Here is a 13,902-nt window from a genome sequence, read left to right as displayed (position 1 = left end):
TTTGCTCCTAGGGTGCTAGTAACATATCTTCCAATAAACCCAGGGGTTCAAACCAGATGGAGAAAGTCACTGAACAGATGTCTGTTTCTGACCTACACCTGGTTTGTCTGTGGTGCTTGGGATCGAGCTACAATCCTAAGGCCTGCTCAGATTGTAAGTCTGTGAATACGGAGGTAATTCATGAATGTGTATTGAAACTTCTGGTAGTGCACAGAAGAAAGCTCCGTGCCAATCCCTGCCCTGCTCCAGTGTGAGATTGTCAGGCCATTTCCACAGACAGTGATCTTCGAGGTCCAAGACTTCTCCCTCCGAGTCAGTAAAGTCCAAGAACCACAAGAAGTCAAAGCATTCTTCAGCTTTCTTGTCCAAACACCATGCTTCTGGGCCCTGCTCCCTCACACCACCAGTAGAGCCAGCATCTGGGCCCGCTCCACACTCCCTGGAGATCCCTGCAGCCAGAGCTTTACCCGTCCAACTTAAAGAGTTTTAAGGCGCTTGCTTGCCCCCTTTAGGCTACTGACTCTATATGGTACACTTTTGGGCTCCATGGAACAGAGAGGTGCTCCCGGTGGCTACCACTGGTGGATTCAGCCTTACGCCAGATGTTCCTTCTCCCTGATTATGACCAACGCTGTCACAGATGTTTCCTTCCACCTCGGCACCTTTCATTCCTTTGCCATCCCTGGTGCTGCTCGGTGAGGAGCCCATCATTATCCCTGAATCCAAACCATTGATGCACCAGCACAGTTTGACTTCTATGCCAGTACTGTCCAGGCTGTACCGATCTGTGGGGCTCCCACACCAAGATCAACCCTTCTTTCCTGAAGGGAGAGATGAGGAGGTATGTTTGGTCTCCTAGAAAAGGACCCTAAGGAAAACTGGTATGAGGAGCTCTGTGGTGCTAGTGGGCTAGACACTTTGCTGGACTCTACATGCTTTCTCTTCCAGGCCCTGTATTAGAGGAAGGCCCATATTTTGCCACCATGATGCACAGTGTGGCAGAGGTTCTTGACCTTAAGCTGTCTGTTGTTGAGATCAAGATCAACATCTTGACAGAGTTACTTCACCCAGGAGCCGGTTTGGCTGAACCACTGCTTCCCTTTAATGAAGTTCTCACTGACGATCTCATGGGGGCTTGGGCTAAACTCTGCACAGGAGCTCCTTACACCGCATTATTGCCCAGTGCATCTCCCTTACCCCAGGAGACCCAACCTTGCGCTCCCAGCACCCCTCTCTGGTTGTGCAGGCCTCAACTTCCAACCCAATTGCATTCCCCTACAGGGAATTGAAGATGCTGAAGACCTTTAGGAAGCATATTTTCTTTCCCACCTGCCTAGCCTTTTCGGTTGGTGAACACCTCATGCCTCTTAGGCCTATATTCCTGTGCATTGTGGGGCTTAGTTGCACAGTGGCTTCCCTTGCTTTCTGCGGAAGGCCGTGCTACCCACAGCCAAGCTTAGCAGATGGTTGGGATGCAGCAAAGTTAGCCATCAGGTGTGGGTTGGATAGCACAGGCTCCCTAGGCAGAGCCATGGCCTCTTTGGCGGTGCTGCTTTGCCACACCTTGTTGTCACTAGGTTCTTGGGGAATGTCCAGGCATCCCTGATTGACATGCACTTTGATGGCTCCCACCTAATTAGCAACCAAGCTGATTTGGCGCTGGAGCACTTTCAGTTGAGCCGGGTTTCAGATCTCTTGGGCTTTCCCTATCTGCTCGGTCCCAACAGCAGTCCTTTCACCCTTACTGCGGCCGTGGCGCGAATGGGTGTTCGCAGTATCAGCTGTACTCTGATGCACATCACATGCTCAGTCCTTTTATCGGTAGGGTAGAGTATCCCAAAGAGGACACAGGAGTCAGACTCAGTGAGCTGTTCAGTCCTTCTCCCCTCTGGCGGCAGCCGCCTCTAAGCCTCTTTATTGTACCCCCATTCAGCAGATCCATCCCGTTGGTAGCAGGATCAGTGATCTGAAATAACTTCTGACAAATGGGTTTTTCAGTTTGTGCGGAACGGGTACAGCCTTCCATTTGTGGAAACCCATCCACCTTTGCCGCCATCCCAAGAACAGCTGATGATGACCATCTCTCCATGTTCTGTCAGGAAGAGCAGACTCTTCTGGCCAAAGGAGCCATTCACAAGCTGCCCACACCTGAAGTAGGGCATGTTTATTATTCTCACTACTTTCTTAATTATGGAGGCCTCTGTGCTATATTAGACCTACACCTTCTAAACTACTCTTTACAAAAAGTGAAATTCAAGATGCTCACATTGGCTCAGGTACTGCCTGTGCTGGACCCTGGAGACTGGATAGTAGCACTGGACCTTTTTGGAGAATTATTTCCACATCCCCGTCCTACCAATCCACAGGCATTACCTTTGGTTCATGGTGGGCCTCAAGTGTTTCCAGTTTGCTGTGCTTCATTTATGCCTTACCAGTGCCCTTTGGATGTTCACTGAAGTAATGGTGGTGGTTGCAGCACATCTACGGAGGTCAGGGTTCCAGGCTGCCCCTATCTTGATGGCTAGCTGTTCAACGCGGGCTTGCCCCAGGCAGTCCTCACCCACCTCCAGACTATGGCGAACTTCCTGCATTTGCTTGTGTTAACAATCAATGTGCTGAAGACACACCTGACCCCCTCTCAGATGCTCCGTTTCAACAGAGACATTCTGGGAACATTATCAGTTTGCACCTATCCTCCGTAGTGGTTAGCTCCGGATATTTAGGCTATGATTCTGACATTTCTGCCTCTATCTTGAATTTTGGTGAGACTGACTCTGAGACTGCTGGGTCTCATGTCTTCCTGCTGGTGAAGCAAGCCCCACGGCACATGAGGGCTCTGAGTGAGACCTGAAATCCAAGTGGGTGCCGTATCAGGGAAATCTCTCCATCCTGATCCAGATATTGGAGAGGACTGCCCAAGATCTACAGTGGTGGCTGAAGAACTATGATTGGCCCAGAGGCAGACCTCTTTTCATCCCCCACCCAGAGTAGACAGTGCTGACAGATGCATCACTTCTGGGTTGGGCAGTCACCAGGGTGATTTGTAGACCAGAGGTCTCCGGTAGAGTCCCAGCTCCACATCAACCTTCTGGAGCTGAGGGAAGTTGCTGTGGCATTGAAAGTCTACCTTCCATCCATCAAAGGAAGGCTGGTTCAGATATTCACATACAACACCACCTCTATGTGGTATTGCAACATACAGGGTGTGGTGGGGTTGTGGGCCCTGTGCCAGGAGGCTCTTCGCCTCTGGACTTAGCCAGAGCACCAGAACATCCTTCTGGTCGTGCAGCACCTGGCAGGCTCATTGGATCCCAGGGCTGACAAACTCAGCCATCAACGCCTTGCAGATCATGAATGTCGTGTACATCTGGAGGTGGCACAAGGTCTCTGCTGCATGTGGGGAAAGCCTTGGCTCTATCTGTTTGCTCTGCTGAGAACTCACAATGTCAGCACTTCTGTGCGGTTCTCACTCAGAAGCGCATTACGTTTTGAGTGGAATGTGGGACTCCTGTATGCCTTTCTGCCGATACCAATCCTGTCTAGGTTCTCAACAAGATCAGGAAAGACCGGACCCAAGCCATTCTTTATAGCTCTGGATTGAGCACAGACTGCTTGATATCCTGAACTCTGAGCATGAGCATTGGTCCTCTGGGCAGTCTTGGGAAGCTGCCCATTCTGAAGGATCTCCTGTTGCAGCAACAGGGCAAGGTCTTGCCCCCAAACCTACACAGTCTTCACCTTCATGCTTGGAGATTGAGCACCAGCAGTTGAGAGTTTTCAGTCTTTCTCTCGAGGTCTGTTATGTCCTCCCGGCAGAAAGGCATCTCTCTATGAAGACTGTATATGGCTGCTGTTGGGATAAATTTGGGTCATGCTGTTACTCACGACAGGTGGACCACTTTTGGCACCGTTGTCGGAGGTGTTGCTGTGGTGTTGCTGTTAGCATTGTCTGTAGCCCATTAACACCTTGCTGTGGGCATTGTTAGGGGTTACTTGTAGTAGAAGCCTGCTCACCATATTTAGAGATCCCCTCCTGCCTCATGGGAATCTCTGAGCGTATAGTGTAGCTGGTGTACCAGCAACTTCTCTATAGAGTGAGGTAAATGTTGTTTTGGCCCAGACAGCATTTCTGTTTGTTTTCAAAGAAGAAATCCCAAAGCGGGAGTCTGATTTAAATAAAAACATCAGTGGCCCTAATATATTCACTCCAGGACATTAACTGATTCCCCTGTCATGGACTGCCATGCTTTCCATGACAGTCCTGGAAACAGAGCAGGGCAACTGTCACTCTGAAATGGCTATCCAGTAGTGGATGGGTCTTTGGTGGAACCTGCTGGCCCTCTACCATTCAAACCTTGTGGATCGCCTACTTCTAAATGAGATGGGGAGAACCAGTAGTTTGGCGGGGCGAGTAAACCACCAATTTATGTTGTAATTCCTTGGTCTCTTCCCAAAAGCCTATAACAGAACTTTAGCCAAATTTCGAGAATAGTGAAATGTACTCTTCCAGATCAGGGATAAAATGCAATACACTGACCACGTGGAGTACAGCCCACCACAATTAAAAATCTCCACCAGACAGGAAGAGATGGCTGTGCTTTCACCAGACAATCGCCACACTGATCCCGCTGAAACCAATGAAGTTTTGCTGTGGATGTGTAATCTTTAAAGCACTCCCACTGCAGTTTTTTGTTTTTCAAAAACAAACTCTGAAAGCAGTAGTTTTGTTTTGAAAAAATAAATGTCCTGATGTGCTGGAAGCTTTTTTCTCAGTGTGTGAGGATCATTCATCTTATTTTTTGTTAGGGACCCCCTTGCTTCCCCTGGCGGTCCCAAACTGAAAAAAATGACATTAGAATACCCACCATCAATTTGGCAGATGTTCTGATGACGTTGACTGAAGCACCAATACCAGCTATGCTATAAGGCAAAAGTTTCCACAAGCAGAGCTATCATACATGCCAGCATCCTGGTGATTCCCGATAAATTAAATGGAAGCAGGGAAAGGCAAGTTTGGTGGCTGGCGTATACATTTTTGGTCAGATTACCCTGTTCACTGAACTCTAAGTAATGCCATTAGTCTTTTCTCAGATATTTATGATGGTGCCTCAATAAGTGAGAGTACAGGTAAGGTGGCCTGAATAAGCTGAGCAAAGACCAAAGGTTTGCATCTGCTTTATGGTTGTGCACAATCAGCCAGAGGGCAAATGTTTTTCTTGATTTTTAAGTCATTAAGTATGTTGAATTTGTGGTAAATTTACTCTTGTGGGTTGTGACTTCAGATGTGATATGACAGAAGCTTAGTATCACAATTGAGTTGACCAGAAATATTCTTGATGGTGACTTCAGAGTCTTGGGTGGCAGATGTTAGGTCTGGTGTGTATGTGAGACAGTACCATTGAACTAGGAGAGGTGCACAGTGAATACATGTGTCAAAATGCCTCCTTCTTCCATGCAGCGAGCTGTAACCTGCCCTGCCTGCGCTTGAAGGTGGAGAAAAAGCTGAAGGCAGCTATCAAATCCTTGAAGAAATCTATAAACCAGGAGCGCTTCCTGATTCGATTTGCTGGCATGGAGTATGAAGTTGCACAAAAGCTGAGCATGTCCACGGAGAAACAGGAGACCTGTGGCCCAGGACAGCAGAGGGTGGCATCTAAGTGTGGTAAGGCAAACACTACAGAAGGCACATAGATGTAAGAGGCAGGGGTGTTGTTTTTGGTATATGATGTGTTAGGTTCTCCCTAGCGCTAGAGGAATAAGTTCATCCAGTACAGCATCAGTTAATGGGTGACAGTGATTAAGCACCTCTGTATAACAAATTAGCACTGAGAAGACGGAAGAGAACATGCAAAGCTTTTCCTGGACAGTAGAATATTTGTGAAATGTTGGTCTTATTCAGAGGTCCTTGTAACTGTACCCAGTTACTCTTTTTCAAGACTTACCAATATTCTAGCATTGGTAATTCTATGGAAGTAGGGTGGCAGAGTTACTTGGTTTTACCAACGGGGCCAGAGTGTCCCCAGAGAAATTACAAAGTAAAAAGGGCATTTGTAATTCCACTCGCAGTTCCCCTGATTAGTCCTCATTCTTTATCTCCCCAACCTCACCTATTTAAACTGAGAATCCACCTGGTTTCTTTGATTCTTTGTGTGAAATGCACCAAATATGCAGGGTTCCAGTGGGACTCGTAATTTCAGTGGCCTATAACTTCTAGCTCTATTTGTATTAAGAAGTCTTGTGGCATGGTGGCCAGTGTTGGCCTGGGACAGAAAATTAACTCAGACACCAAAATAAAATGCCCCGAATTAGCGAATTAGAAAGCTAACAAAATGGCCCATGATTGCAAATTGAGGCAGTTTTGATTTTGCAAAGACTTGCAATGTATAGAAGACTGCATTGAGTTGAGCAGCCAATGTTTGTTTTAATATCAGGGAAATCATGTGTGGCAGCCATGGCTGTCTTGTGGCACTATGCTGTGTGTGGTACCTTCAGCCAGTCCTGACTTTTAAACAACACCGTTGAGAATTAAAAATGTGGTGCCATATTTAGCCCTGACAGGGCTTCTTGCCATTCTGCCAGGTCAGCAGCGGGCTGTCCTTTGTTTCTGGACCACCTGCCATATTTGTAGCTGCCTAACTCGCTTGGTGGGATCTTTGTTGTGAAGGGAGCACTGCAGCTCATGTCACAGACGTATGTGCCATGTTTAAAGCTCCCTCTCAGCAAACCTCTTTGTTTAGTGGAAAAAACTGCCAAAGCAGAAAATGGTTTTTGCTGAATATAACTAAACGGCCTGACACTTAGGAACCTGTGTGTGTTTGTGTGAGGGGGGCATTTAACACTGCTGGTTTCTGACATACCTGACTGATGAGTAAAACATGAGTGACTGTTGGCCCATCCTCCCATCACTGAATCAGCAGTCCTATAACAGTGAACTGCTATGGCATGGATTTCCACCAATGGATCCAGTGGTTCTTAATAGATCAAGGGGACCACAGATTTGGTGGGGCTTCAGTATTCCTCTCACTCCAGCAACACCTAAATTAGTCCAGAAATGTGGAAAAAGTAAACTACATGCCCCACAATGTTTAGTGTTGTGGTTAAAAGCACAGCACATTACATCAGTGAAACTGTTTTGGGGCAATGATATTTCATATGATCCTATGAATTGTGTGCTTCTGCATCTAGTGTTCCAGGTTAGTCTTCAAACAATTTACAAAACATTCTGGACCCTATTCCAAAACAGGTGGAGTGGAATTCACATATGGAATTCTGCTCTGCCTGATCATAACAGGACCAGTGTTCCAGCATCCAGTTTTTCCACATGCAGGCACACTGAGGCCTGCTGGTAATTCCAGCCAGTAAAATGGCCTTAGGCTTCGGCTGCACAGCAGTCAGGTCTCAAACTTTGCCCAGCTAGATCTTTTTATATGATAAGGGGAAGCATGTGTCCCCTTGCCAGACCATCTCTTCCCCCGCCCCCCTACAAATTATACCCTGCCTCCAAACCGAAGCCCGTGCTCCCATTTACCACTTGGTCAAAGCAGGTGTTTAATGGGAGCAGGTATCCACATGGAATTGCATGCCATTTTACGTCCATTAAATTGGTTATTCACCACTCTACGAGGTGTAACTCGTAAATGCACAGTGCTCCGGGGCATCAGTGCATAGTACCACTAATTACGGTCGCTTAGTTGCACCTGCACGTACCCTGTAACTCAGAATCGGGGCCTCTGTGTTTGTCAGCAAAGCAACTGTCTATAAACACGCCCATATAATGTCATGAGGAACATGCCCATATAAAAACACTTTTGACCTTATCCACAATGGTAAATATACATATTACCTACTAGCAGTCGCCGGTAAGTTGTTATAGATTGGCCCTAATTCACATAGACAACATGTTTTTTGTTTTGCCAATAACTTTTGGCACCATTTGATGAATCTTCACAAAATTTTAAAAACTCGTACGCTAATTACTTCAGCTGCTGTCTTAAATGTTTCAGGGTGATTCGACAAGCGGGCCGAGAAAAAGATGGGGGTCCTAAAACGCGTTTTGCCCATGCAATTTACCATTTGGATTTTGAACACGACTACAGCCAGAACCGTAGAACTGAATTACACCATATTTGGAAGAAAGCTAGATCTTAATCCAGGAAGATCTCTTTTTGTGATTTGGTGCAAATCTGTTCAGTAGTTTTTTTAAATATTAAAGGAAAAAGAAATATAGATATCTAGGGAAGCGGATCCGACGGATCTCATTCTGAAATCTGATTGACTGCCAACACTTCAACCAGGAAGTGTTGGTAGCCGTTTTAGACTCAAACTCATCCAAGTCGTCAAAAACAAAATAAAGAGAAGGGGGCAGAGTAGGAATTCCCTGAGGGACCCCAACACCACCCATAGGGGGTCAGGGAATTCCTACTCTGCCCCCTTATATTTGGCCAAAAAGCATTTTTTTATGTCCCCTTGAAAATCGTAGAGGATCCTTGATTCCACACAAAAAAAAAATATATACAAAAATCCCAGAACTGACTCATGCACTTGTTTATACTTGAGCCCCCGGGTGAGCCAGGTCCCCGGGCATATATAATTGATTTTGAGGAGGGGGGTGCATGCTGGCCCCCTCCTGGGCCATTTTTTGGCCCTGGGGACCACCATCTCCCTGGGGCAGGCCCTGAAAAAGCAAAGGAGGGGGGCCACACGGCCTCCCTCCTGGAGCTATTATTGGCCCTGGGAACCACCACCCCCAAGGGCCGACTCCCTGCGTACCAAGGTGCCCACTGTTGGGGTATAGTTGTTTGTTGTCACTTGACAGGAGCTTTGACTGCTCCCGCCAAGTGAGAGGAAACAGTAGGTCCGCTCCCAGCAAGCGGAAGAAGGTAAACTGCTCCCACTCGCTGGGAGCAGTCTTTTCATCTGTTGTCGGGCAGGAAAACAGATGACAGAATTGCTAAATCACACAGGGAGCAGCGTTTTTTGCTGCTTAGTGTGTGCAGGAGCAATGTTGGTTCCTGCTGTAGGCAGGGAGCCAGCAGGGACTGCAGGGGCATTAAGGCTCCCACCGCGGTCCCCAACACTGCACACTGGGTGCCCTGAGTGTGGTCCTGGGTTGCACCGTCGCCATGCACTGCTACTTACATCAGTAATAACAACTTGTATGACAGCATTCATAATATAACTACAACATTTGCAATAAAAATACTGATGTTAAAACTGTGCCTGGCCACAGTGCAAGTTATAGTTTACCTTAGGGAACGAGTTATAGTTTCAGTTCTATGGTTTTGTGCACGTAAAACCTGAAACCAACTATAGAATTCCCGTAACTTCGGTTTGTTCAGTGAAAAAAAAATATATATATACATAAAATCTCTCAATCTCAATCTCTCTCTCTCTCTCTCTCTCTATATATATATATATATATATATATATATATATATATATATATATTCGTAACCAAGTCCCGGAATGCAGGTGCTCCACACAGCGGTCCTGGATGGGTTCCGAGAGACCCTAATATAACCTTAAACACTCCTTCAAATATCAGGAGAACCAGGACACCTCCAATATGAAAATTCAATTTATTTCATCACAGATTTTGTGCTGAAATAAATTGAATTTTCATATTGGAGGTGTCCTGGTTCTCCTGATATTTGAAGGAGTGTTTAACCACTTCGCTGCCAGGCCTTTTCCCCCTCCTGTGCCAGGCCTTTTTTTGCCTATTTGGGGCAGTTCGCGCTTAGGCCCTCATAACTTTTTGTCCACATAAGCTAACCAAGCCAAATTTGCGTCCTTTTTTTCCAACATCCTAGGGATTCTAAAGGTACCCAGACTTTGTGGGTTCCCCTGAAGGAGGCCAAGAAATTGGCCAAAATACAGTGAAAATTTCGTTTTTTTCAAAAAAATTGGAAAAAGGGGCTGCAGAAGAAGGCTTGTGGTTTTTCCCCTGAAAATGGCATCAACAAAGGGTTTGCGGTGCTAAACTCAGCAGCTTCCCAGCTTTCAGGAACAGGCAGACTTGAATCCGAAAACCCAATTTTTCAACACAATTTTGGCATTTTACTGGGGCATACCCCATTTGTGCAATTTTTTGTGCTTTCAGCCTCCTTCCAGTCAGTGACCGATATGGTCATGAAACCAATGCTGGATCCCAGAAACCTAAACATTTCTGAAAAGTAGACAAAATTCTGAATTCAGCAAGGGATCATTTGTGTAGATCCTACAAGGGTTTCCTACAGAAAATAACAGCTGAAAAAGAAAAATATTGAAATTGAGGTGAAAAAAACATAAATTTTTCTCTACTTTTTACTCTGTAACTTTTCCCTGCAATGTCAGATTATCGAAAGCAATATACCGTTACGTCTGCTGGACTCCTCTGGTTGCGGGAATATATAGGGTTTGTAGGTTCATCAAGATCCCGAGGAACCCAGAGCCAATAAATGAGCTGCACCCTGCAGTGCGTTTTCATTCTATACCGGGTATACAGTAATTCATTTGCTGAAATATAAGGAGTAAAAAATAGCTATCAAGAAAACCTTTGCATTTCCAAAAAGGGCACAAGATAAGGTGTTGAGGAGCAGTGGTTATTTGCACATCTCTGAATTCCGGGGTGACCATAGTAGCACGTGAATTACATGGAATTTCTCAAATAGATGTCTTTTTTACACACACCCCTATATTTGGAAGGAATAAATGTAGAGAAAGACAAGGGGCAATAACACTTGTTTTGCTATTCTATGTTCCCCCAAGTCTCCCGATAAAAATGATACCTCACTTGTTTGGGTAGGCCTAGCGCCCGCGACAGGATATGCCCCAAAACACAACGTGGACACATCACAGAAAACAGAGCTGTTTTTAGCAAAGTGACTACCTGTAGATTTTGGCCTCTAGCTCAGCCGCCACCTAGGGAAACCTACCAAACCTGTGCATTTCTGAAAACTAGAGACCTAGGGGAATCCAAGGAGGGGTGACTTGTGTGGCTCGGACCAGGTTCTGTTACCCAGAATCCTTTGCAAACCTCAAAATTTGGCTAAAAAAACACATGTTCCTCACATTTCTGTGGCAAAAAGTTCTGGAATCTGAGAGGAGCGACAAATTTCCTTCCACCCAGCATTCCCCCACGTCTCCCGATAAAAATGATACCTCACTTGTGTGGGTAGGCCTAGCGCCCGCGACAGGATATGCCCCAAAACACAACCTGGACACATCACAGAAAACAGAGCTGTTTTTAGCAAAGTGACTACCTGTAGATTTTGGCCTCTAGCTCAGCCGCCACCTAGGGAAACCTATCAAACCTGTGCATTTCTGAAAACTAGAGACCTAGGGGAATCCAAGGAGGGGTGACTTGTGTGGCTCGGACCAGGTTCGGTTACCCAGAATCCTTTGCAAACCTCAAAATTTGGCTAAAAAAACACATGTTCCTCACATTTCTGTGGCAGAAAGTTCTGGAATCTGAGAGGAGCCACAAATGTCCTTCCACCTAGCGTTCCCCCACGTCTCCCGATAAAAATGATACCTCACTTGTGTGGGTAGGCCTAGCGCCCGCGACAGGATATGCCCCAAAACACAACGTGGACATATCACAGAAAACAGAGCTGTTTTTAGCAAAGTGACTACCTGTAGATTTTGGCCTCTAGCTCAGCCGCCACCTAGGGAAACCTACCAAACCTGTGCATTTCTGAAAACTAGAGACCTAGGGGGATCCAAGGAGGGGTGACTTGCGGGGCTCGGACCAGGTTCTGTTACCCAGAATCCTTTGCAAACCTCAAAATTTGGCTAAAAAAAACACATGTTCCTCACATTTCTGTGGCAGAAAGTTCTGGAATCTGAGAGGAGCCACAAATTTCCTTCCACCCAGCGTTCCCCCACGTCTCCCGATAAAAATGATACCTCACTTGTGTGGGTAGGCCTAGCGCCCGCGACAGGATATGCCCCAAAACACAACGTGGACATATCACAGAAAACAGAGCTGTTTTTAGCAAAGTGACTACCTGTAGATTTTGGCCTCTAGCTCAGCCGCCACCTAGGGAAACCTACCAAACCTATGCATTTCTGAATACTAGAGACCTAGGGGAATCCAAGGAGGGGTGACTTGTGTGGCTCGGACCAGGTTCTGTTACCCAGAATCCTTTGCAAACCTCAAAATTTGGCTAAAAAAACACATGTTCCTCACATTTCTGTGGCAGAAAGTTCTGGAATCTGAGAGGAGCCACAAATTTCCTTCCACCCAGCGTTCCCCCACGTCTCCCGATAAAAATGATACCTCACTTGTGTGGGTAGGCCTAGCGCCCGCGACAGGATATGCCCCCAAACACAACGTGGACATATCACAGAAAACAGAGCTGTTTTTAGCAAAGTGACTACCTGTAGATTTTGGCCTCTAGCTCAGCCGCCACCTAGGGAAACCTACCAAACCTGTGCATTTCTGAAACCTAGAGACCTAGGGGAATCCAAGGAGGGGTGACTTGTGTGGCTCGGACCAGGTTCTGTTACCCAGAATCCTTTGCAAACCTCAAAATTTGGCTAAAAAAACACATGTTCCTCACATTTCTGTGGCAGAAAGTTCTGGAATCTGAGAGGAGCCACAAATTTCCTTCCACCCAGCGTTCCCCCACGTCTCCCGATAAAAATGATACCTCACTTGTGTGGGTAGGCCTAGCGCCCGCGACAGGATATGCCCCAAAACACAACGTGGACATATCACCGAAAACAGAGCTGTTTTTACCAAAGTGACTTCCTGTAGATTTTGGCCTCTAGCTCAGCCGCCACCTAGGGAAACCTACCAAACCTGTGCATTTCTGAAAACTAGAGACCTAGGGGAATCCAAGGAGGGGTGACTTGTGTGGCTCGGACCAGGTTCTGTTACCCAGAATCCTTTGCAAACCTCAAAATTTGGCTAAAAAAACACATGTTCCTCACATTTCTGTGGCAGAAAGTTCTGGAATCTGAGAGGAGCCACAAATTTCCTTCCACCCAGCGTTCCCCCACGTCTCCCGATAAAAATGATACCTCACTTGTGTGGGTAGGCCTAGCGCCCGCGACAGGATATGCCCCCAAACACAACGTGGACATATCACAGAAAACAGAGCTGTTTTTAGCAAAGTGACTACCTGTAGATTTTGGCCTCTAGCTCAGCCGCCACCTAGGGAAACCTACCAAACCTGTGCATTTCTGAAAACTAGAGACCTAGGGGAATCCAAGGAGGGGTGACTTGTGTGGCTCGGACCAGGTTCTGTTACCCAGAATCCTTTGCAAACCTCAAAATTTGGCTAAAAAAACACATGTTCCTCACATTTCTGTGGCAGAAAGTTCTGGAATCTGAGAGGAGCCACAAATTTCCTTCCACCCAGCGTTCCCCCACGTCTCCCGATAAAAATGATACCTCACTTGTGTGGGTAGGCCTAGCGCCCGCGACAGGATATGCCCCCAAACACAACGTGGACATATCACAGAAAACAGAGCTGTTTTTAGCAAAGTGACTACCTGTAGATTTTGGCCTCTAGCTCAGCCGCCACCTAGGGAAACCTACCAAACCTGTGCATTTCTGAAAACTAGAGACCTAGGGGAATCCAAGGAGGGGTGACTTGTGTGGCTCGGACCAGGTTCTGTTACCCAGAATCCTTTGCAAACCTCAAAATTTGGCTAAAAAAACACATGTTCCTCACATTTCTGTGGCAGAAAGTTCTGGAATCTGAGAGGAGCCACAAATTTCCTTCCACCCAGCGTTCCCCCACGTCTCCCGATAAAAATGATACCTCACTTGTGTGGGTAGGCCTAGCGCCCGCGACAGGATATGCCCCAAAACACAACGTGGACATATCACCGAAAACAGAGCTGTTTTTACCAAAGTGACTACCTGTAGATTTTGGCCTCTAGCTCAGCCGCCACCTAGGGAAACCTACCAAA

The 13,902-nt window shown here is 46.6% G+C and overlaps 1 protein-coding gene across 7 annotated transcripts in view; it reads left to right on the top strand.

Moving 5' to 3' along the window:
• SCUBE3 (signal peptide, CUB domain and EGF like domain containing 3) overlaps nt 1-13,902 on the top strand; it is a 993,478-nt gene that overhangs the window by 802,766 nt on the left and 176,810 nt on the right. For all 7 annotated transcript variants that reach the window (XM_069238811.1, XM_069238810.1, XM_069238808.1 and 4 more), the window contains one exon: nt 5,459-5,662. In XM_069238811.1, the coding sequence (XP_069094912.1) occupies nt 5,459-5,662 (204 nt within the window). The remainder of the gene's footprint in view (nt 1-5,458; nt 5,663-13,902) is intronic.

This window comes from Pleurodeles waltl, chromosome 6 (assembly GCF_031143425.1).
Source record: "Pleurodeles waltl isolate 20211129_DDA chromosome 6, aPleWal1.hap1.20221129, whole genome shotgun sequence".
Lineage (NCBI taxonomy): Eukaryota > Metazoa > Chordata > Amphibia > Caudata > Salamandridae > Pleurodeles > Pleurodeles waltl.
The sequence above is the reverse complement of the archived record's forward strand: the minus strand, read 5'-3'. Positions and strand labels throughout refer to the sequence as shown.